General features: G+C 35.2%; 3 protein-coding genes across 7 annotated transcripts in view; 2 read left to right on the top strand and 1 right to left on the bottom strand.

Annotated features, from left to right (window-relative positions):
- twin (CCR4-NOT transcription complex subunit 6-like twin) overlaps positions 1 to 26793 on the top strand; it is a 292189-nt gene that overhangs the window by 51524 nt on the left and 213872 nt on the right. The window lies entirely within an intron of this gene.
- Positions 1 to 26793, bottom strand: part of LOC147908613 (uncharacterized) — a 146553-nt gene that overhangs the window by 11804 nt on the left and 107956 nt on the right. The gene's annotated exons all lie outside the window — the stretch shown is intronic.
- The window catches only part of LOC147908614 (CCR4-NOT transcription complex subunit 6), a 361019-nt gene that overhangs the window by 282857 nt on the left and 51369 nt on the right, over positions 1 to 26793 (top strand). Inside the window, exon 4 of one of the 5 annotated variants that reach the window (XM_087409729.1) lies at positions 1117 to 25282. The exons of the other annotated variants lie outside the window; for them this stretch is intronic. Within the exon in view, the coding sequence (XP_087265855.1) occupies positions 1117 to 1241 (125 nt within the window). The 3' untranslated portion in view covers positions 1242 to 25282. Of the gene's footprint in view, positions 1 to 1116; positions 25283 to 26793 lie in introns of those variants that run through there. 5 annotated transcript variants of the gene reach the window in all.

The raw sequence follows: 26793 nt of genomic DNA, 5'->3' as shown, positions 1-26793 counted from the left end.
TCACAGGGATCAAAGAGCGAAGCGTCTTCTTCGATGGTCCCTCTCGTGGGCGTTGTCGATATATGCGTCGTTGCAGATATTAATCTAACTGCTTAAGCTCGTGCTTTACGATTCAGTTTCGGGACCGTAGGCGAAACACAAACATTATTCGTATATATTCGCCTTTCATTGTATGGAGATTGCAATCACTGGGACATCAACTTGAGAGATGATCTCAACTTGGAGCTATATTCTTAACATGCAATTAACGCCAAATACCTGATCTACATTTCTTATTGGTGTCGAATTAAAAAAATAGATATTTAAAAAATAAACTATAATATATATAAGAAATTAACATTAAGATTTAAAAGTGGAAGTACATAGACGGAAGTACAATCACTGAGAGTCTCAAAAGTCACACGTTGAATAAATAAAACTCAGAATCTGTATCTTACACACGATATATTTTTTTTCTTCTTGATTGCGTTTTAATAAATTAGCAGAAAATCTGCGTTCTGTGTTGTGCAATTCTCAAAGTATCTAATTTATTAAATTAATAAACAAGGAAAAAATGCACTGCAGATACGGGTTCTGTTTTATTCGACTTGTGACTTCTTTTCAACTCTATATACATTTCACAAATATTTCAATATTAATTTTTTATCTATATATTTTATTCTTGTAACTTAAATATATTTTTTTTAATTTCTACCTATGTTTTTGATTGACATTTTTCTTTGACGCCAAAGAAATGATAATTAGCGTTAATTGCGGTATTAAGAATACACCTCAAGTTGATAGCATCTTTTAGATAGAGAGATCAGCCGGAAAAATATATATCGTGTTCCGTAGGCTTCAGATAAGTAAAATTCATATCCGGAGTATTTAAAAGTGTTATGAGAATATTGTGCTTCGTTAGAGAGATAGAAAGAGAGAGGGGGGGAGGGTGAAAAAGGCTATAAAAAAAAGTTACACGTAACTTTGTTCGTTGCGATCGACGATTCGCCGTCGATGCGGTTTTCCGGAAATAATATCGGAAATACGTGACGCTTATTTCAAGCGACGGCGCTTAAAACCCATCTCATCGAGAATGTGGGCGAACTTTTAACGCGTTGTTTTTCTTGTTTGTTTCAGGTAAGCCACCTTCCTTCCTTCCTTTCTTCCTTCCGGTCGGTTCTTCTTCCCGAAACTTTCGTCATGCTTTCTTTACTTCGATTCTCCGAAGTATATATATCTATATATGGCCAACCCCCGGGTAAGTTATCGTATCACGAAGTTTCCTGCATCCCTTTTTCCACTATTTTCTGAACTTTAACACGCTACATCGTTTCGTTTTATTAAACTTTTGATAGAAAATCGTGATCGGTGATATTAACGATAGTTATGACGATTCTCGAACGAAAAAGAGAAAGAGATCTCGGAACGCGTCGAAGAGGCTATTCCACCTGAGTTATTATTAACCCTCCGACTTCGAAGTATTTCCTTGATAAGACACGACTATACACAATGTTGTTGCTGGAAATTCAGTTCTTGTTTATTAAGCAAGATAAAATGCCAGGAAACTTATTTATATTCTGCAAACGAACTTGCTAGAATTGAATCAGAGCGCCATGAATAGAGATGATAGAGAATACTGGTCGTTACTATGCATTCTCTCGGTGGCGTTATTAAATAAGAAAGCTTTCTAAAGAATCGCAATGAATCCGCGACGTATAGAAAGTAAAGATTCCGATGGTCCGTGTCGAAATTCGAATATCATGTGAAATGAAAAAGTCCGTTATTACTACCGATGAATTTCACTTCAATTGTAATAAGGCACGAACGAATGTAGAAATCGTCATGTTATAAAAGTATAAGGGAGTTCATTTTTACGTGAATTTTAACTAGTATTAACGATTTCGTTTAAAACGATTGGAGTTTTTAATTATACGATCATATAATCGGGTACGATCAAGTATTTTAACTGTAATCATTAATTCTCGCTTTAATTTAATTTCGTTTAACTCAGATGAAGAGAATCTGATGCGTATGTACGAGATTCAGGTCTTTAATCACGTCGTGTCGTTATATTAACATTGCACTTCCTTGCGGCGAAGCTTTTGTAATCAGTTCATAATGACTGTGCGACAATTTTGCGTCGCGTCCGATTAATGACGGATTAAATGAGCATCGGTATCACACGCGACACGTAATCGCGTTACCGCTTGTTCGCGTTATTAGCGAGTATCCATTGATTACGTCGGGCGAGGCGTTATTTTATCATAATTACGTTGATCCTGTTATTGATTGGTTATTCAATTATCGATGTGCTTCAATTAGTGTATTCGCTTAAGTTATATGATTTATCTCTTCTCTAAGTCTATATAGATTTTTTAAGATATTTTTAATGAATGATGATTGATTAATTATCCCGATATGGTGTTTCGCTGTCGCGAAATTGTCCGTCGATTTCTCCGTTCGCCTATGTTGTTACACTACTAACAGAAACGATGGGCACTCGCTAGTTTCGCGAGAGTTACTCTAATAGCGGTCAGAACTGCAGAACTGCGACGTGCTCGAGGGCTTGCTAATCGCGGGATAATTGCATTCTCCGACCTCCGGCCAAAACAGTAATCTGATTCCGCAGCTAGTCGTCTTGAATCGGCTGTATCTTCTACTAGAGGCTAGAGAATTTGTCTACTTGAACTTTGTGCATAAAAGTGGAGTCATACACTGAGAGAAAAATGCTGTTGATTCAATTAAAGTCTGTATTACAGGCTGTCACTAACATAAGCGATTAATTCATGTATATTTTTATTGATATAAAGGCCTTGATTATGAAACAATAATTTATGCCTTTATGTCAATAAAAATATACATGAATTTGAATTAACAACATCTTTTTCTTAATGTACTGAATAAAACTTGCTAAATTAATTTTTTGTTGCATATTTAATTTCACAATTTATTTACAAAAAATGTATAATATGTTTTCAATATATTTTTACCCGTGTATACTTCTCAGTTATTTGTTAAAAATATTATGGTCATCACACACCCACCTCGTAAATAGATTAAATTTAATCTCAAATTCTATAAGATTGATTTCATAATGCCGTAAGAAAAAATAAGTGTCAACACATGGTTGAAACTTGATGTTAATTACAGCAATTCGATCGATGTTGACGTTGACCCAAGGCACATATCGTAGTTTCCGGCGCGTCGTCGTGATCGTCGTGATTCATCAGAGAAGAGCCGAGGTGCGGAGCGGCGGTTAGGTTGTATCTCGTCATTGCGATAGTGCAAGCGAGACTCGATTAACTCCAACAACTTAACCGCCGCTATACACGTGACAATAAGGGTTGGGTCCTTGTCGGAATATTGTTGCGAGGGGAGACAGGGAATACTAACGCGATTACCCTCGTGTGTCATATCTTTTCTGGGTCGCACTTTGTATTAAGATGTTCTTGCTAAACAACGAGATTCACATCTCAGTACAATTAATAGCAAATTGCAGTTTTGTTTTAGTGCGATAATTTTCAGATTCTGCTAATTTTTTTTACCTCTGGACGTTGTTTCATGAAATAACATTTCATTCTTTTCTTCTCTTATTCACGCTTTCTTACAATACTTAATTAATATTAAATAGTACAATACAACTTTTGCAGAAATGGATTTTAATTGCAAATTAATATTAAATTATCTCAGTTGCGTGAGAATGAGAGAGAATAGCGATTATTATTAATTTATTATTTAAATGCAGTCTACTTGGACTACCTGGTATTAATTAAGTATCACAAATGGATATAGAAAAAAGATTATTTTTAAAAATAAAAAATTTTTAACTTAAAAATATTCATAAAAGAATATCCAACATAAAATCTATATATATAACCACACCTAAGACTGCGCAGTTTTATCGATTATATATTTAAATATTATTTTTATGATATTTATAAATATTTTATGTTATAATATTTTTATTTGTGAAGAGCACATACCTATATTCTTATTATCTTTTACAAGATGCTGTTTTTGGGATTACGAGAATTAATATACTTATAATAGTGATATAAAGCCTTGTATCGTCGGTTTAACATATATCTACGTAAGTTTATTAGTGTGCTCAAACTAGATTCAATTAGGGACAACGTGTATATACTCCTGTGCTCATCGATATTCATCCCGCGGCTAATACCTGCACGCTTCTCGATGGCGTGTAGCGTGCATAAGAAACAACATAGCACTGTATGCATTACTCTGTGAATCCGTGTTAACATTACAAAGATAACAGAACATTCGAGAGACAACTTTCCCTTATAATGCATAAATGATAACTAAATTTGCATTAATTTTCAGTTAAAAGCATAAATTCATTACACGTTATTAATATAAATAAAATTTAATAATCCGTTTACTCTAATCAATTTTACTTAATTTTTTAATTTAATTAATTCTAATTAATTTTTCGCGGTATTTTGCGAGATTTGAGCAAAAAACTTTATTTGTTTTTTTATAATAATACAATAAATAAAAAATTATCAAATAAATAAAAATTATCTAATAACAAATCAAAATAATGCTCAATCAAATATAACAAAAATTAGTAGAAAATCATAATAAATGTTCAAACGCTATTACTATAAAATTATCTCGAAAATAATTTTTTTATTATTATATAATATATTATATAATTATTTATTCTTTGTCTATTTGTGGAAGTTGGCTATTTATGAGAAACGGAATTCATATTCCTTGCTAAGTCTATGTTTGTCTTAATTGTTAGTATTCATTTCACGACTAATAATATTTTCATTTGATACCGTATTTTGACAATAGCATTGTGTGCATAAGAAATAGCATAGTATACGTGATGCATTATCCCGGCAATTCGTGTTAACATCACAAAGACTTGATAACAGGGCACCCAGAGCAGAACTTCCCTTACTCGTCCGTATCGTCACGTTTAAACCACAACCAGTGTTTGCGGTAAATCACTTATTAAGAACCCACCCTCGGCTAACGAGAATGTAAAGCAGTGATATCACGGTAAGTATATGCGCATAGTAATCGCGCGCGCGCGCTGAGATTAATGGCGTCTAACGAACTGATTTGTAACATTGTTGTATCAAGCGAAGATAATTGAGCGCAATACATCCGCCCTGTGCGCATTCGTGTAAACAGTGCGCTGCGATAGATAAATTATCGATGTACTGCGCCGACGTACGAGATATTCAACTGGCTTGTTAATTGACTACCGCCACTAACGTGGCTTATCAAGACAGAACAAGGTACTACTGTATCTAACCATCTAGTCATCGAGTTTAAATTATGCAGCGAGATAGATAATCCTGCAATCGAATAGATCATAGATATATCTTTTAGCGCTATTGAAACCTTGTAACTTCAAGGATCAAGATTAGACGTTATGAAATGGTAAGCTCAATCCTGTGTTCTCATTATAGTATGGAGATAAAAGAATGAAGATTATCTAAATGAAATGAAAATGTGAAAACTTATACGATTATTATACTGCAATTTTTATATTTAAGACTAACTTAGACAATTTTCTATGTTAGTTTCATATTTAACTATTTCTTTTCAAAAAATTATAAATATAAAAAGTAAGGATACAAATATCATGTCAAGCAATATGGAGATAGAATAACAAATCTTAACTTAATTAAAATAATTTCAATATTACAATCAAGATTACAATAATTTTCAACTTAGACGTAGTGAACTTAGACGTAGTGAATATTGTGTAAAATTCAATTTGAATTCATAACTATGTTAAATGCATACTAATATGTAGTTTGTTAATTTTTACAATAAATATAATATAAATTTTTATTGCTTAATTGATGTTATCTTTTGGGTTTATTTTATATTTAATCTACTATATCTACTATAATAATCAATTAATATTGATAAATTGATTACCAATATCAAATTTCATATTACGTGCAATTTATTTAGTTTCTCTCTTTTAATGAAAATTTGAATGAATGAGTAAATTAATAAAAGAATTATTAAATCTAATGTTAAATATGAATCTGAAAAATAAAGTTTGTCTTTATTTCGCGATCGTGCAGAAAATGAAAATTATTATAATTTTGTATTATTTTATCTCCAAATTTTTTTTCACGTTCCGAGTTGAATGAGAAATTCTGAATTGTTGATTTTGATAAGAATTCCAGGTCAATTTCTGTTTCATAATTTATTGAAATCGCGCAATTTCATTTCTTTTGAAACGTGAAAATTTTTTCATAAAATAATAAAAAATCAATTAACGTAAATATCTTTTTTCAATAAAACAATTCTTAAATAAATAATAAGATTGGAAATAAAAGACTGTTTATGTTAAATACATTACTTTAAATACGAAGCACTCCTACGATCTGAATATTAAGATGTTGAACTATTATATATATTCATTTAAATGAATTAATTTAAAAAATGATAATCGCGTGTCGATATGATTGTCGGACTTTTAATGTTATCAATCTGAAATATTAATTATCCCCCCAAATTTTCCAAATTTAAAAAATTGTAATAAGTTCTTAAATAAATGTTAGAATGCACGATAATAATTAATTAATTAATTGAAATAAATTTTATATAAATGAAGGCACACTCAAGCGCATTTTACAATATAAGTATGCACTTTACACAATATTTTTTCTAACTATTTATAATTCGAAATACATATTGTAACTCTCTGATGTAGCCGTATTAGAATGTTCAACATGGTCAATCAATTAAACTGGCAATAACAGTATTCGAGATTGAGTCGTTTGTCTTCGCGACGAGTAATTAAGATGTTCGATCATCCAGTTGTGGGTTCTATCTTGTTCATGACGGCGGAAGAGCTTTCTGTGGAGAGCTGGCACGATGCCGACCGTCGTTATGCACGATCGACGACGAGGAGAAAGACATAATCGCGATTCCTTCCATTCGAAGACGCGAGTAAGGACACGCGTGTCTCAGCGATCCCACGGAGTAGACAATGAGCCTACTCTTCATCCTGTCGATTCACGTGCTCCCTGAAATAGTCAGCCCATTATGCTCTCTTCCTAGTCTTACACCTCGGTAGTTTTCTTCCAGAATCTTGTGAGCGGGTGGAAGGATAAGGAAAAAAGAAAAAATATAGAAAGACCGATACCGAATCGTTACATTCGTATAAATGTCAGTTTTATATTATAATAACGTCCTATAAGCATATAATTTTTGAACGAATAAAATATACTTAATGAAAAGATCTTATACACTTAATACTTAGAATAAAAAACCGTTTTCGTAATTGTTCTGACTAAATATAAATATAGTTTAGCGAGTGAAAAGGAGGAGAAAGGATTGAAAATTGAAAGTTTTCTCTAAAAGTGAATCAGTGTATTATTACTGAAAAGTAATAAATATTCACAGATGATTATATCAGTTATAAGTGTAGCATTGAAGTCAGTAATAATACATTGATTTACTTTTAGAGAGTAGTATTTCTGGCTTCGCGTCTCGCATGTTAAATTTCGAAAAGCATTTGCGTCACCGTGACGTTTATTAAATGTACAACATAAACTGTTTTTATAATGTCATGGAATAATGTCACATGAATTTATTAATTCCCTAAATTTTCAGTTTTACTAAAGATGCATTTTTAAAAAATTTAAGATATTTTTGTAAAATAAAAGCTCTATTTTTTTCTATTTTTTGCGAGATTGTATTGCTTGAGTATCGGAGAAATTTATTTTATAATAATGTTTTGTGAAATTAGTACTTTCAGAATTTGACATGCAACGATCCGATGTAACGATGATACATTTCTAATGAGTATTATATCGCGACCTCTCTCTCGTTGATATCTTTGTACAACAATGGCGATGATGACTCACATCGTTTGAGATCTTTCCCAGGAAGAGCGCGGCGGAAAATCTGGATTGCACTCTTAATGCGGCTCGGTTAATGATCGTAGATCATTATTTTCTTTTTGGAGAATGTACTTGTGTTTCGTGAAATAAATTTCCCACGGGGATATCCAATACAAATGCGTTCGTTTATACTACATGAGATCTTTTATTTAAATTTACTCTTTCATTAATATCATTATATAAATAATGATAAAAGAATATATCTATAATTTTCTGATTTAGTATAATTCTTATTATATAGTATTATTTTTTTTTATTATATGGGACATCGATTTTTGCTTCTTATCTTCAAAATATTCTTAACATGTTTCCTTATTTGAAGCCTTATTTGAAATTTTGTAATAATCAAATTTAATATCTTTTTATATTATGAACATTTTTTAAGTATCTAGTATTGTAAGATTTATTTAGATCGTAAAGCTAACAGATTTATCTTATATACTTGTGCGTAATCTGTTTTAAAAAATCTTCTTTCACTTTATTTGAAAAGTGAGATATTTGGACTTATGTCTTGTATACCATACGCCAAGATTTTCTTTATTTCAAAAAACTTCACTTGATCGTCCGTTTTCGATTCTTTAATAAAGAGACTGTCTCTTCACATCGATGTGAAAAGAGATAATTCGAAGGATCCTCGTGTATTGTACGATGACCTCTCGAGCAAGCGAAGCAACCGATACTCCAGAGCTAACAATGGGCGATGAAGATCTATCGTGAGAGCCATTATAAAGTTCTTATTGTGAGCGCTCTGTCTCTTTTTTGGTTGGTATCAATACCCGCCCCGCGAAAATCGACCGCGAAAATCAATAAATCTCGTGGCTCATTGAACATCGACGGAAAAAGTCGCAATCACAAATTCATTAACATCTTGAAATTTCATTATTTCTATCTGACATTTATCAGTTCATCCAATTGTGTAACTTGTATGTTACTTTTCGTACGTGATGTACGAATAAAAATGAAAAATGATTACTTATTATATAAATACAAATTCAAGAATTATAAGAAAAGATCTTTCATTCACTAAACATTATTTAACTACTAAACTTTTTTTTTATCTTTACTCATAATTCTGATAAGAAGTTTACAAGATATAAACATACAGTTTTTAGACTCCAACATTCTGACAGTAATTATTATCAGAAAGAGAAATAATATTAGATGATATTTTAATTACAAAAGAAATACACGTGATTACATAAGTGTATATAATAGCAGAACGCGATAAAGAAAGCAGGTTAAAGGACACAAGAGTTTACGATAGTCGGAAATTGTCATCGCACATTGCAAGTTTTAACGGTTGCACCGAAAGCTATTAGCGCCAGGGCAGGTGCGGCGATTCGAAGTTTGTTGAACCGTAGATAACGAAGTGGCGCGACGCGTTGCAGGTTGGAAAGGTAATGACGTGTGATGCGATACGAGTGACACGTGTAAACGGGCCACATAACAGCAGCCGACTATGCAGCCGCTATGCATTCGCTCGCTCGCTCGCTCGCTCGCTCGTACGAGACACGTCGATACGATGGCACGCGTACAGATCTCACGGTGCAACGGCGTTAAACAGAGCCGTAACGTGCATTCTAACGGACCCGATGAGGTCCACGCGCGGCTCGTTAAACGTCTGTGAATCCAATTATGTCGTCGCGAGCCGCGTAATCGAGGACGGAAGGTCTTGACGGCGCTAAACGACGCGTTAAAAGCTTTACTTGAGATACTATGTATCGTGAAATGTACAGGAATGACAGAAAGAGAATACTCACGGGATTTGTATATAATATTTGTATCCCAAATTATTATATTTATATATATTTCTAATTAATTAAATATTTGTAATTTAATGTAATTGTAAAGTATAAGCGTAAATTTTTAAGTTTTATAATATTTTGTACAATATTTGTTTATGTTTTTAAATAATTACATATACAGATTTGTATCATATATTAATTATAGGTATATAAAATAATGTATGCATTATTTACGACATTTTAATGACGAACATGTAATAATCATATGCATAAATCTTGTACATAATTTGCACGTTTCGATATAATATTATTTCCATTATTTTTTTTCACAGCTACGGTATTTTTACCGTTGCTTCTCTCTCGCGACGTAATTTCCGTATTTAGAATTAAAGCTGAGTGTTGGTAATTAGAGCGGGTATGGTTGAATTAATTTCTGCATTAGCGCGCACCGGTTTTTTAATGCATTTTCGAACGCGTTATACCTGGAAATGTTGGCCGATCTCCGTTATTTCGGTCTATGGTCTATATTTCGAACAAGCTTGTCGGCGTAATTAAGTTGTTATGTTTTCGATGTGCTCTATGTTGGAATTTTAATCTGATTATCACTCTCTCTCTCTCTCTCTCTCTCTCTACTACTACACTACTACTACTACTACTACTACTACTATTACTACTACTAAAGCTAATGAACGCACCATTCGTTACATCGTTTGTACGTGTCCTCTGAAATCGAAGATAGATGAGATCCTAAAAAAGCATCTGGAGATACTATGACATTTTATTTGATAAATTTTATTAATTAAAAACAGCAAATAAATTTAATTTATGATATAATTAATTAACTCATTACGATATAATTTTCGTAATAAATGTCATAATAAATTTACAATTCTGTTCTGTTATTTTGATTATAAATTATAGGAGATTTACAATTATTCTGAGACACATATTTAGAAAATATTGAAATACACATTTGATTTTAATTTTTCATTATTAAGTAATTAAAAAAGAATTGTATTTTTTAAGAAAATAACTGTACAATTTTTTAGTTCATCTCGATGTAAAAAGAAATTTAATGAAAGCATCATCAACTAGATATCGTTGGCTAGTAAATTAACATCATTTATCATTTCTTAATCATTTCTCAAGTTTTTTTATACGGCCTCAGAATCACACCGTCATTTCAAAATCGAGGAAAAAGTCGACGAAGGTAAAGTAATCGATCTTTATGATAGGCCGACGGCTTTATGATAGGCCGACGTCACGTGAGGCGCGTTTAGGTATTATTATTATTCGTGCATTTGATGGAGTCTTTTCCAGCTCGTCCCGCTTTGATCTCGCGGATCGATTCCGCAGTCGTTAATTATCTTCGCCGACTGCAGTTGATTGACTTTGCCGCAGTGAACCGATTAATTACGCTGCCAAGATCGAGGGAATGAATCATCTTGCTCCGAGGCTTCATTACGAAACTGCGAAGTTTAACAAACTCGTCTCTCGTTCCTTCTCTCTTTGCTCCTTCTCTCTGTCTCTCACTACTGTAAGTGTCACCTTTGAAGTTTCGCTCAAGTACTCGATTCGTCATATTCGATCGTGGGAAATTCCTTTTGCATTGTGTAAAATTGGATTTATGCATTCGCTATTATTTAAAACAATGTATCCGTCTTCGCTACTATTATTCTGCTGCCCACACAACGTAATATATTTATTCCCACTATTATTTTTGTTATTTTGCATTTAAATAACACGGTTGATATAATATCCTATATATATATACATTTAGATTGGAATATAAACACAGAAGGTGTTTGCGTTAAATATTCTGAACCAGTTTCCATGCAATAATACAAAATTCCTACGTAACGTGTGCATACTTATTCAATTTCGAGAACCGAGGTGAGGTGCATTCCGCTTAATAATGGTTTAATTATATACAAATCTATTAATTTATTTCTATACTTCTATGAGAAATTCAGGAAATAGGACGGAAAGTTCTCCATTTCCGTGGTTCTGTTTCTCGTTAACTAATAATTAGCCTTCCTGTTATACACGTAACGCAACATAGTGGCATTTCGTTTCCATGAACGCACACTAATGCGAACCGCGCATCGCACAGTCTGGCATTACATTCGCCCAGATTCTTGATTTCATTCATAGTCAGCATCGCGTGCGGCCTCGCTCGCTCGCTTGCTGGAAATTCTGGACGCTTTGGCCTCTACCTTTTCCCTTCGCTTCTCTCCCCAACCCAATCCCCTCTAGCTTCAATGCTACGGGCACAGTATCGTGTTTCACGGCAGAAATACGCCGACCCTATAACAGAGAGTACACGCGAGCGAGTTAAAGCGAATCCACGCGATGCTTCACTCTCGATAATCCTGCCGAATGAATCATACGCATATATCGGATGAGCAGATTTCTACTTTTGTAGAGTCGATTATTTAATGCTACTTTATTGGTATTTGTCGGTTTTTCTTAGAAAGAAATTAATATTTGTATATACTATAATAAAGCGTTTTTCAATTAATTTAAAATTTATAAAAATTTTATCATTGCAAAAATTATTATCCAGTACTATTTTGCTTTAGTGATTAAATACAATCTTTTTTAATCATTTTTCAAATGTAATTACAATGATTACTGAAAATGCGGTATGTAAAGTGAGTTTTACGTTTGTCGAGCTCCGGCATGTGTGTGTGTGAGAGAGAGAGAGAGAGAGAGAGAGAGACTGAAAATCACGAGTGTTCGTTCCGGTTGCAGCGCAATGCAGCAATGTCGCGTTTGTTCCGCTGCGTTCGTGCACACGAGATGTAACGCCGGCCGCTGTGCCGGAGAGGAAATATACTACTTTGCCCATTAAGCAACAACAACGAACGCGACATACCTTTTCTACTCTCACTCTTCTATAATCAACGTTAACCAGGAACGAAAATCAGATGCACTCTCTTTCTTTGGACGCGAGCATAATCAAGCTAAGATTCAGACTACATGTAACTTATTATTATTTGATGATTCTATTCTTTAGAATAGAAGCCTTTACATCTTTTTAATGAGAATTTTATAGAAAAGAAAGTTTTGAAAAAGTCTAAATTATTCAATTTCAAGAGATAAATCACATGAATGAATTTATCATTGATCGAAATTCGTATAATAAATGTGGATTTCCTTTATTATTACGTTATTTATTTTTAAATAATTTTATTTAACTGTTGCATTATATTTATTTGCTTTTATTATATTTGTAGAATTTCTTTAACAATGGTAGAGAAATATATGAAAACTGACATATTTTTTAAATTAATAATTAGAAGTTATGAAAGTGTAAAGTATGAAAAAAGTAATGTAAATTGTTGGAATAAGTGAAAAACTGACAAAAGCTGAAACGTCTGGAATTACTACTAAAAATAGGATTAAATGGAGTAGAAAAAAATTGGGGCATTTCCATGGTAAAGACACAAGCTTTCCATGTGATAAAAAAGTTATAAAGGATACAGAATTATATACATAAAGAATAGCGCGGGAGGTACGCAAATGACTTTCACGCAAATTTGTAGAGAGATTCTGCTTAAAAGAGAGGAGCATCATTAACCGGCGAGTGGCATAACTCGACGATGTCATCATGTCGCATGTGTGTATGTACAGTGGATTCGAAATACCGAGCTTCGTACTTATGTATGAAATTAAGCCGACGAGGATGTCTCGTTCCCGCAGCAAAGGGCGCGAGAAGCTTTATGGTATTATTGGAACAGCCTCGTGTTCGCTCATGATACGCTTTCTTCGCGCGCAAGATATGCTTTGCAGCCTTCGCAGACGCTTGCTACGACGCATGAGGGTCACGTATATATACATATTGTGCGTATCAAAGTACATCGCGCATTTTTTACAAGCTGAAGAATGCTGGTGAGTCATACGACGAACGCTTTCCGCCGTTTCGGAATCGCGCGAATGCACACGAGACGAGCTTTTTCCCTCGCATCCCCCATCCGCGGGTTGCCGGTGTGCCGGTGTACCGGGTGTGGATCTGCCACAGGGAATGGATGGTGTCGTTAGGGACGCGATATTGGTGCCTCTCCGAGTAGGCACACGTACGGTCACGTGGAAGGTAACATATTTAGTCGTGAATAAAGATGTTTGCAGCGTATATCGTATCCCACGGCTTCAGAGATTGCGCTCCGTATCTAGGCACAGAGAGAAGCTTTATACGCTCTGTGTGTAAACCTATTGGAAAATATTTTTCCGCTTATTACGGGGAGTACGATAATTTATGGTATATATGAATTGCACGTGCAGCAATTTTACGTCGTAAATTATCGCGATATTAAAGTCTCCGTATGCATGTACGATTACTTGGAAAGAGTAACGTATCTGGTCGTGAGAATAAAGATGTTTGCAGCATTGTATCAGTGAATTGAGAGAATCTTCTAGTAAGCACTTTTGGAATTGAACAGATATAAATGTAAAAGGAAAATATTAAATTAAATATAAATATTAAACAGAATGGAGATTATATAAAAACGAGAATTAATCTGATCTTTTATCGTAAAATACAGCACGTTGAAATTAGGGATAAATAATTAATTGGGATAATTAATTGCCAGTCAATGTACGATTGTTTAATTGGTACAGCTTGATGCATTCTTACGGAACGCGAGCGCTGTAACGGTTCCGACGTTTAACAACGAAACGCTAATACAGTCGACTCTTGGGCTTCTTTTATTTTTTCCTCTTCACGCCGCATAACGAACGGTAGCATTGTCGTTTTCGACTTACTCTTATCCTTCGTCGATATAGCAAATAGAGTGGAGTGGAATGTCGTTAAGTCGATACGGTGGTAAGAGCGTGGGCGCGAAAGCATCGGTTGGGGCAACCGAGCGACGGCTTGTAATTGTACATGTTTTCTGCCGTGTGCTGTACCGTTAATGTAAGTGGACGGCGTCGTCGAACGATCGCCGATACGCTCTAGAGGGTGTCCCGGAAATTATGCGCCGGATTCTCCGCTGAATCCAGAATTGATCTTCTTTCGGCAAACATTTTATCTCCGTGTATTCGTAATTTCCATTGAGCATGAAAACATTAAAAAAAATATTTCACTTCAAAGGAATATTCGACAACAATAAATAATAATTAACGATAATTATTGACAACTGCAAGTATAATAATTATTAATTAATGTTGTAATTTTTATACATAAATATAATTTTTTCGTACAAAACTGTAATATTATTGAAAATAAAATACAATTAATGAAGTATAATTGAAATGAAAAGATTGACTTCGTCAAAATAGATTTTTTTTGATATTTTCTTATTTCTATCCATTCTTAAAATAAATTAAGTGTCAATTATTACATATTTAATTAAGTTTTTGATAAAAACTTGATAAAAACCGTGATTTGAATAAATAATACAACTTTTGCAACACCTTGTATACGACTTAGCCACGAAGCACCGTAATTTACGAAACGATTGACTGCATCGAAAAACTCGGCGATTGAATTATTATTATTACTTACGAAATCTATCGTACTTTAAACGCCTAGTCATGTCCGTTATATCTGGCAGATATATCGAATGTATTATAAATTCGTATTGATTTAGGACTTTGAAGGGAGGAAATCCTATGTAATAATCGTAATAATGATAATAATGAGCATAATGGTAGCGAGAGATTAATCGTTCTGTCTTCACATCTATGCATCTCATGCTGATTATACAACTGACTTAAATCCACACGATCTCGACGTCTCTTCGAAAAAAATTCAAAGTGAAGTAAGATCGATTAACCCTAATCACCGTACGGCTGATCAATCATATATTACGAATTAAACTATATCGCTTTATCTTCTCATTTATTACCGCTACTTTGCATCATGGCATATATCGCTCTATCTTTCAATTATCGTTTCAACGCGATTATTCGTCCACCGCCGTTAACATGCTCCGCATTTATCAACCCTCGCAAATTGTTGTATGAGATCTCAGGGGACCTGTCACATACCATAACGAACTGTCCGCCCATCTGTCTATTAGCGAAATTCTCCAGGAAGGGCATAAATCTCGCCTCCTACTCCCCGCGGTTTCTTCGTGATCTTCCGCCAATGATCGCTAGTCGAAGTTTATCATAAATACTTACGCTCGCTGAAGTATACCAACGAACGTTGTATACCAGTGAAGGAGGCGCTTTGATCACGATCGTTAGCGAAGTTGGCTCTCGTATGGTAGTCGCGTTGAACTACATCGAGGAGGGGTGTAGTCGGAGCCGATAGTCGATCTAGGAAATGTATCGCTCGCGATAGGTAGCTGGCTGATAACGGCTTCACCATCTTTGTCTCTCTCTCTCTCTCTCTCTCATCTTCCTCCGTTTTCTCTATCGCTTTCTTTCTTTCTTTGTCTCGCCGCGCCTCACTCACGCTCTCGGATCGCGAGATAACTCGTACGTGTTGCGTATGCATAATGTCCCTAATTACTTTACATTGTTGCTGTTGCGCGTAATAAATGCGCGGCGACTTGCGCGCGAGCGAGTGTACTCGGTGTCTTCCGCGCGAGATTTACTGCCCCGAGATTACGAGAGTCCGAGAGACCTTCCTACCTCCTTCTCTCTCTCTTTCTCTATTTCTCGATCTCTCTGCTTAGACGGGCGTTTCTCGGGGTTCCTTTTTTGCTTCTTTCAGTTATCAGCTATATCAGTTCTACACGGAGCTTGACCGCGCGCGCCTCTCGTTTCTGTCGTTTTCTCTTCACAATTTTTTCCCACACTTCGTTCTCTTGGAGAACGAAGGGCTGGGAATAAATCCTCGTTTGATTGTTACACATCACGCGTTAGAGCTTGCAAACCCAGGGTGGGCTTACTTTATTTGCACTACGCAACTTTCAATATTTGCGACATTGTTACATTATGTCAACGAAATTCATCAATGTTCGATCCGTGGCGTTAGACTGACGCATCACTTTTTTCTTATTTTATTTTTTGTTAATCTATTTTCAAGAGAAAAAAATAAATATACTCTTAAATGTTTTCCATTATTTATTTTAGGAGTAAAAGAAACTTTTTTTATTTAAGTACTATCGAATCGTAATAATAAGACATGATTTGCAATTTCTATTTAAGATAACCGATAAGTACGAATTTTTTTGAAAAATCGATTATATTATTTTTGTGAAATTTATATGTTCCGTGCAAGGTATTATCTTTCAACAAGGACAATACAGAATACAATACCTTTGTACATCGCCACAAGCAGTGGCACTCAAGGGGCCACGGGACCCGCTATTCACGCGTGTGTTATTTAAAACGCAATTTACGTTTTATTCGCATCAACATATTCGCATTTCCTACGAGACACATTTGCACGCGCACGAAAATAACTTTACGGCACGTCCAGGCCACGCTGTAATCGCGCTCGTAATTATCGCCGCGCTTCCCGATCTCGTTCCATATTCCCAGAAGATCCGTCCGTGTCATCGCGCGGGCCGTGCGAAAATAGATATGCCGTATAAAAAGCGATTAAACGAGCAAGAACACGTGGGGCGAGTGGGGCGAACATATAGAACTCATTTTAGCTCGCATGTGGAAACCGCCAGTAATTTCGAACTATGTTGCCGACTACGTTTTCGACTTATAAAAAAAAAAAAAATAGGTAAAATAAAGTGCTAGAGATATAAATATGAAAAATATAAAAGCGAAATTCACATTTTTAATTTTTTTAATGAATTAATTTTTTTTAATCTGTCTTATCGCGCGTCATTGTTTAGATAGAAATATGGTGGAAAACATTTAACATTTTTTCAGAATTAATTTTGTCATATAGAAGCGTCCAAATCCCAGTAATTCATTCAAATCTACATATACAAGAGATTTTTAAAAAATGTTGCAGCAACAACGTGAATTTTGCTTTTTTATATTTTTTAATATTTTTTTATACAGTATATTTTTATTAACGAGAGTGTAATACTATAGCTATACGAACGGATGTACGCGCATTCGTCGAATGCAGCTGGAAACGGAGTTAAGCAATGTTCGATAAATTAAAAGAGAATATTCGCAGTGGTTCCACGTACAAAGCTCGCGATGACGGAATTTTTCGCAATTACGACGATTTTAAGCTTCCCTTTGGCGCGCACGTTCCGTATCACCAGGGGTCGCGTTTCCCCCTTTAATCACGCTAATCACCGCACGCGCGTGATCCGCGCAAAAGAGAAGATACACGGGTTACGTTAATGAACAGATTAAAATCGCGATGTTGCCAATCCGTATGCATCCGTTTTTCTATTGAACATCGCGTTTGATCTTCTCGTTGCTTGCGCGACCTGTATAGATCATGACGTTTATGTGTATTACACTCAAAAATATTAGAAATAATATTTTTTGTGTTCAATAATAAATGAGAAGAGGAGATTTGATAAAGATAAGTACAATCGGTTCACCTTTTGTAAAATATTTCGTAGTCTTTGTGAGAGAGACGCCGTGTAAACATCACGTAGACAAAACGCGACGAAACCATTGGAAATTGCGAATTTATAGCCTACAGAATTTATAGCCATAGAGCTTGGTTGCGAAACTCACGTTGCGTAGCGTTGAAAGCGAACTGATGTCGTCGTCCGACATGCACTTAGCTTACTTGCGACGCTAAGGACAGACGGAAAGCATAAGGAGAGGGTGGAAAGACGGAATTAAATATACCGGTCACGTAGAACCATCTCCGACCGTAGGTCGGAAATTTAAAGAACCTTTAAGTGTTCCGCGAAACGATTTGCCCGACCTTGCCTATAACAATCTCTACCTATTTAAAGACGCTGATATTGAAGAATGCTTCTTCAATAGCATTTTGACGACTATATCATTCCGAATTGGTCGGTTTGTCGAGGAAGGATTTGCATCGAATCCGGACGCAGAAACGCAAAAAGGCCGAATGGTTAAAATTGACTATTAAGATAACGTACAGCGTGCATTCATTCGTTTTTCGCATTAATTAGAAGAACTTTTTGCCGCGCTGTTCTTTTTACTTCGAATATTATGCTGCAAATTTACTGCTGCAATTTACGGTGTTAATTAAAATTATCGGGTCATTGAATATGAAATGTATACATGAAATGTCATCATAATATTAAAAAAAAATATTAAATAATTTTGGCGAGACAGCAAGAGCTATGTTTAATGAAAAAAGTTTGCGCGTACGAGGTTTAAAATAAGAGGTTCCTCCGGTTTAATAAAAAAAAAAAAAAAAAAAAAGAAAGATCTTTATAAAGAGCTATTAACCATCACGTTGCACTTAGGTAATAGCTAGCTCTAAGTCCAGAGATAATCGATTTGATAGCTCCTCTCTGACATCTCCATGTTGCTAAAGAGGAATTTAATGACGCCGAAGAGTCTGACGTGTTTTAAATCGACTCATCCATCCAGCAGCGCTCGATCTCTCTCCTTCGTAGCGTGCGCTATTATTAAAGCCTGTTGGTCTATTTCGAATAGCTACACCGCGTGCTGTGTTGCAGAGTGTGCGGGCAAAGCAAACGCATTGTTGGCTTTATTGTAGGTATTCCGCTCGCTGCGAAACGCTCGCTTGGGCCTCAGCAGGCACCACCTGAGTACACTAGCTGTTGGAGAAACAGCACAAGATCAGTTGAGATCTAGCATACCAACGAACTCCTCTCCCCCCCTCCTCTCTCTCTCTCTCTCTCAACCTGTTAGATCAGACGGGTTAATATTCGCTCAATGTGGGGTAATTCGCTCAATAGGTTACGTTAGATATGAAGACAAGGTTAAATCGCTGAGACGGATGCTCTTTAATGGCTATTCTCTCTATTTCTCTTTTTCTCTCTTTTAGACGTGTAATGCGTGTTGTAAAAGCGTGAACAACACGTATACTAATCATAAGTTACGAGGGCATAGATCGTAATGGGAATCTGATTGAACGCCACGCCTTTTTTCGTAGGTTTTTTTATTTTTAATTGATTTTAATCAGGTATCTCCTAACGATAAAATAAAAATTTGTTGAAAAGTTTACTTGAGAAATTGAACTAACAATAAGAGTAACGCCATTTATTTTTATTTAAGTTTAATTAATAAAGATTGTTAAAGAACAATTGTCCATTCGATTCGAGAAAAGAATCTTACGTTAAGAAAATATTGACTTTAAATCGATCAAAAAATACATTCTTGTATACCTTCTATTTCCTTTCTTTACATTTTTATATGAACCATTTTGTGGGGCATGATCAGGAAGTGGAATCTTGTTCGCGGTGAGGATGACGTATCTGTTAAGGACCGGGGCTATGATAGGGACAAGGACGTAGACTTGCCTCGTGTCCTGGACCGCATCCAAGCCACGAGGAATTCGGGAGTTCGCTTTCCGCGCGCGCAATGCCGTCTGCGGAGTCACCATTATGCAAAGCATTCCATTCCGCGAGGGCCGCAGAATCCTCGAACTCAACACCTAGCTATACGCGCCCCAAACTCTTGTGGCGACGCAACGTCGACGACGAGGGCGACACATCGATGCTGTCACATTGTCTTTTATAGTACTTCCATATTTTTGCTGAATATCGCTTCCTTTTTGCTAGAAGGATCAAGTCAAATCTTTAACACATTTAAATTATCATATTCACGTTTTAGTTAATTTTTCGTCTTCTTATAGAGATTGTCCATATATACAATTTTAATTTATTTAATTAAATTTATTTCAACAAGATATATATGTCGGACCAAATAAATATTTCCTTAGAAATTTATTGTATCTCGAAAGGGATTGTATCTGAAGGGATTATCCATCGTAATTATCTGTTATTGATCATTCCTGACAGCATTCTGACAGCTGCATTTTCGATGTACATGTGTAAACACAATTCTGATATCAACGCTGGATATCACACTCGAAAGATCCGTCGCTACTCGAGTTGCTCGACTTCCTGTAGGAATTAGCCACGCGTTGACATTTGCAAATTGTAAATATTTCGACATCGTCGATACAGTTCGCGCTCCACGGTGAGATCGTAAAAACTTAACGTGTTTAATGCGAGGGAGCATAGCACGGTGTTTGAAATAAATATTATATAGTGCACGATGACCGTTCGACCATGCGTGTACCCGTCTCTGGGTGCATCGTAGGTCAGTGCACCGGTTGGAAATGTACATGCAAGAGAGAAAGAGCGAGTATTGCATTTTTGCGCCCGGTGACGATGCTGGCTTCAACATTTCCCGCGACACGAATATGAATACTACATAACGTCGCTAATATAATCCATCTACGCACTCTCGTAAATCTCTGCGCTGGAATAAAAGTTTACCGGAATTGTAAATGCCGTTTATCTATTATTTCAAATTAAGTAACGTTACAATTCATTACATTTAGATGTTTCTAAACGATAATCCGATTTAATTTATCATATTTATTCGACTGTCATCGATAAAATAAACGATATTTTCAGAAATCAGATATTGATAATGTTTGATGAAAAACAATTACGGGATCACGTAAGTTTATAAATAATTTTAATTTTTCTCTGAACATATATATAAAATAGATATTATAATTGTATTAAAAGTTATATGAAATTATTTTTCGAAAAAAAAAACAGAGATAAAAAGTATTTTCAGTGGGAAAATATTGTTAAATGTAAGAACGATTGCAGAAATACTAATATTTATTCTATTACTATTATTGAAATAGATTTTGTCGTTTGATATCAATTTCAAGATGGCTTCGAATAAAGATATTTATTGTCAAAGATATTGCATACTTCCCACGCCAAAAGATTCGCGTTTGGTTGAAGATTTTCTGCTATGTCAGTGCGATAGTCTTTTTATATTTTCCTACGCCGATTTTCACAGAGAGACGTTCATCCTACGTTGCTTTTTCCTCTCCGCTCTCTCGCGCGTATAGACGATAGATACTGGTCATTATTATTTTCCATTTATCTCCTAATCGAAATATATATCACCATCTTTCCAGAAAATATCCAAGAAAGAAAACCTGCTCGCGAACGTGCTTCAGCACGTATAAATCATTCGCTTCTTCGCAGCGCACCGTATTCCTGCCCATCCATTTCAAGAGCGATGCAGATCAGATTTCGAGAGTTCTACTGAAATATATATATATATATATATATATATTTCGCAGCCGTGTTTCACCTATATATTAATTACGTTTTAGAGATGTGCTATCTTTCCTTTCCGTTAAAATGTTAAATATCCTTAAAAAGTATCATTATTCTTCAATTTTTTAAAGAATTATTCAGTCTTTTGCGATAAATTATTTTTGCGTAAATTATTTTTGATCCGCAAAATCTTTTCGGTGAACCATAATAACGAAAGCATAATAGCGAAAAAGACGACTATATTCGTTGCGAATACCTACCGGCGCTGCGGTGTTAGAACGCTTTTCGCAGAGGAATAGTTTCGCTCTTTCGAGATATTGGATATCGCAGCTTCTGACTCTCGCATGCTCGAAAATGCGGCAGGAATAATCGCATAATCGGATAGCGCAGGTTGCTCTCCATGCATCCTCTCCGGTATCCTCTCGTTTGGTTTTCATGCCGGTCTCGCAAGTTCGCATGTGATCCGGCAATTACGAAACTAGTTTAACTCCGTCCTGTGGAATTGTTAAGTAATCTCTTATCTGTGCGGATTATTCTCCGATTGTTCCTCGTTTTTTTTTTCTATTTGTCGTGAACAAAAAAGAAACATTTATTTATTAGATCCTGCATATACCTATATTGTGATTTGAAATCTCATCTTTTTGATCTGTCGAAAAATATATAATCAATTTATAACACACATATTTAATTTGAAATAAATATAATGTTTCTTATTTCTTCTTAATTTTTCTCGCCAAGTTATTTAAAACTTGACAGTTTATACTAGAAAAAAACTAAAGACGGAAGAATATTTTAATTCCAACTTGATTATCTTCTAATTGTTCTTTCCAAATTAAACATGATTTTGCGCAAGTTAATACATTTTATTCTAATTATCTTAAAGCTAAAGGGATAAATATATAATTGAACAATTTTTCTTGCTTTCTTATTTCAAGATATAAAGAGTGTATGGTAGGGAATTAAAATGCAGGTATATCTTCGCTACAAATTTCTACAATATTATTTGTAACTACCGTACTGCGAGAAATATCGACGTCGTCGTCATCATGGCTCGAAGTTTCGCGCCACGGGAATTTCATGGCGTAATTGTAATTAGGGACAGTTAATGTTACATGGTAGGGGGACAGCTGGCGGGGTTATTCGGAAATTATGAGGCGGTGGTATATTCCGGTGAATCTGGTCCGAGAGGACCTCTTGCCGGCAGCGAAGAGAGTCTTATGAAGAGCATTCTCGCGGCTCGGAAGTTGGTGAGTTACCAAGTACTCGCCGCCTCAATCGACCGGATAATCTGCCAGCCTGTCTCGTTCCCTCAGGGCAGTAGTCTGTACCAGGTAACTACGCTTACGAGATAACGAAAGAGAAAGAGAAAGAGAATGCGAGTAAGCGAGAAGACGAGGAAGACGGGGAAGAATATGGTTGTCAGTGAAATACGCAGACGACACCGCGATAAGTCCTCTCCGTCGTCGTACTATTTTAAAGTTGGCTACTCGAGGGATTTCGTATTTAAATGGCATGTGAGAAAATCTATGCGAGGCATCCCTTGCGTATCTATAAGACTTTAGTAGTATTATCAATGATGCGGCGAAACAAAGGGAAGCAAGACAATGATTCTCTGTTACATAAATCCGTCACTATCGAAATTATCTTTAGTTACTGTTCATTATGGATGTATCGTTCAAGGGAGGTACTTTTCTTTGAGCGAATGCGCACTTGACTAAGCTAGTGCATCAGCGATAGTGATGAGTGGCATAGTGGTTATTGTTCGGCCTCGGAGCGAGGCTATTAAACGACTAGAGGAGGATTATGAGAACCCGCCTTTCCTTTGATCCCTTGAGCATGACCGAGAAGAGCCTCCTCACCTTCTTCGCGTAGAGACCAAAGAGTTAGTAACGGAAGGACTCGTCGGTTATACGTCACGGGCCACGGATTTCATCCTTCTCTTTCTCCTCTTATAATTCGCGGCTGCTATTATTTCGCCTTCAACCCCGTCTTCGGAATAATGGTGAGACGTCGATTCTTACGATGACCACGCTCGGATGACATTGGAAGAGATTACGTATAACGCTGACTGCATATTTGATAGCAGCATGCATGAGTGGTATCGGATTTGAATTTGCTGCGATGCTATATTCTATGAATAGAACTGTATACTTCTTAAAAGTAACATTATTATTAACTTTACATTATTTACTTTTTTTTAATGTATATGTTTATAGTCGCGTCGAGTATTTCTGACATCCCAGTATTATATTTAAATTTTCATTATTCTTTTATACAACCGAAGATAAATGTAAAAAAAAAGATTTTTAATCGTGGAACAATTTGTACTAAATATAATAATGTGTATAAATATGAAAGCATTTATTAGGTGTTGGAATTAATTCGTAGCGTTTTACAAGTGATGGGAAGTACTTTCATTAATGTATTTTTTAATGCTCATGTGAAATAAATAACATTCTTTCATTAAAAAACGCTACGAATTAATTCCAACACCTAATATATATTTAGAGCGAATTTATAAGGCTGGAATATCCTACACGAGTATAATAAGAAGTAAATATTTTAATTATTAGAGTATCACACGAGTTATCGAAACTCGAAATTAAGATATTATTAAGATATAGAAGATATCTAGATATACAGAAAATATATATTTTATGATTATTGTCGGATCAAACGTTCGTGTGCTAAGATCTTTCTTTTTTGATCGAAGACATCGCAAGTTGTCATGCAACGTCATCGTGCGTGGCGATGTCTGCCTATAGTTCGAACTTCGATCTCCGATCTCGTGACCTTGCGAAAATAAACACAGACGGTACCTTTGTCTTCCTTTTCCCCGGGCTATCATCGAAGAAGCTGGTGCAAGAGAAGCGCGGACGTATGTCGAAGGCACGGATACAACGCGCGAATTGTGTATTATACCGCATTGAATCCCGAAGGAAACCTCATTGTCTGACGCGAGGTCCTCGTCTCCACCGGAATCTTGAATATTTATGATATTCACTTAAGCGAATGCAAAGTTCCATGGGTGAACGCCGAGGTTCCAGCGAGTTTCGGGTTCGTCTCAAAGGCGGAGCCGAGAGAAATTCTGTGCTGCTAGGATCTTGGATACGGCGAGCCTTAGACGACGATTTATCACGGTCTAGGGAACCTTTCACGTACGATCCTATGATCTTTGTTGATACAAGATACCAACGCACGAGAGAATCTAGCGAATGTGGGTCTTAAAATACGGAAAGAATATATCTTTTATTTCGAGAAGAATTCCTTAGACAAAAATATTCTGAGAACCTATTTAGAAAAAATAGGAAACCCCTAAACTTGTTTGGTTCTTACCAAACAGGTAAATCTAAATTTCGTATTTTGTATTTACCTTATAATATCCTGGGAAAAAATGTTAATATATAATGGTGTATAAAATATGTCAATTTTTTTTATATAATTATATATAATTTTATATAATTTCATGTAATTATATGTAATTATTATATATGAAACATTTTTTTCGGGATTTTACATTCATATTTTTTATAACATTTAACCCTTAAGCGCCACACTATGGCAAAAACATACACTTAGAATTTTCTACGCTATAGAACATGCTATCCCTATTTAATAGCTGATAATTTTCATAAAATAAACAAATAATAAACAAAAATAAACATAATAAATAATTTTTCAATTAAAATGCTAGATATTAAGGAATATAACGATACTAAGCAAATTTATGTATCGTTGTTATTGGTCAACATATTGGGAATACAATTTTTGCTCAATATTGAGAAATATTGGAAAGACAATGTATAGCCAATATTGGCCAAATATTGATTCAACAATATTGGGCCAATATTGGGAATTCAATTTTTACCCAATATTGTCGAAATATTGGAAAGACAACGTATAACAAATATTGAGTAAAAATTCAGAGTATCACTGAGAAAAATGGTCTGATTGAATGGTCTGAAATTAAATAGTAATTCTGGTGGAAAATGGACGAATCAGAATTTTATGATTTAATCTACCAGAATTCTGGTTCAGATAACTAGAATTCTAATTGTATAATTATTCTGGTAAAAATAAGAATTCTAGTAAATTTTACCAGAAATATCAACCAAAATTCCGATTATCTCAATTGGAATTCTAATAAATTTAACCAGAGAATTCTCATTCGTCCATTTTCAACCAGAAATTTTTTTGATGCAATATTTGAAGATGGAAGCCGCGCAATCTTGCTTAGAAAGTCACAAAGTTATTCTAGAATACATAAAGAATAAGTTATTTATAAATAAAGATTAAATATTATTTATTTTTTGCTAAAATTTTTCTCATTCTTGAATTAATTATTTCATTTGATCGTAAAATGATTTTTTTGAAATATAAATATTTCCGAGTTTTTAACTTTTAGTTTTCTGGTTCTTATTTTCTTTAATTGTACACCATGGCACTTTTATTGAATTGAAATTTCCATAAATTGCCGGAATATGACTAATTAATTTTGATGGTAGAAAATTCGTTTTATTTTTCAAAAAAATATTACTCAGTTCGTTAAGTATTCCTATTACCAAACATCTTTCCTATTCCTTATTACTTTCTCTCTTTCAGTACTAAGACTGTGAAAACACGTAAACAAACTCATCGTGAGAACGAGCGGAAGCTTATAGTAAATGGTTAAAATTTAGCGCTAATGCCATTCCCTGGAGAGTACGCGAGAAAGCGAAGAGTCCACGGCGAAGTTTAGGCGGCATTAGCTTTTAAGCCACTTCCGGCAGTAACGTAACGTAACATGGGCAGCGGTTTGCGCGGGCATTTATATTTAAAGTTCCGCCACACAGCAGTTTGCATTAATTACGCTTACGAATAAACGCCCATCGAGAGGACGACCATGCCGTTCCATTCCAAGGCCGAGCCAAGTAAATTCATTAATTCCCTTCTTTTATGTGTTCCTCGTCCGTTGTTTGGGAATTACAATGTTACGAGCGAACTTTGTTTCGTCGCCGGCGATCTATCAGTTTTATTACAGGTTGGAAAATATAAACCGGGTTGCTGCGTTGACACTTTTATTCCGCGATACGACACATG

Source organism: Acromyrmex echinatior, chromosome 9 (genome assembly GCF_024713525.1).
Source record: "Acromyrmex echinatior isolate Ae372 chromosome 9, ASM2471352v2, whole genome shotgun sequence".
NCBI classification, from domain to species: Eukaryota; Metazoa; Arthropoda; class Insecta; order Hymenoptera; family Formicidae; genus Acromyrmex; species Acromyrmex echinatior.
Note: the sequence above shows the minus strand (reverse complement) of the source record. Positions and strands in the feature narration are given on the sequence as shown.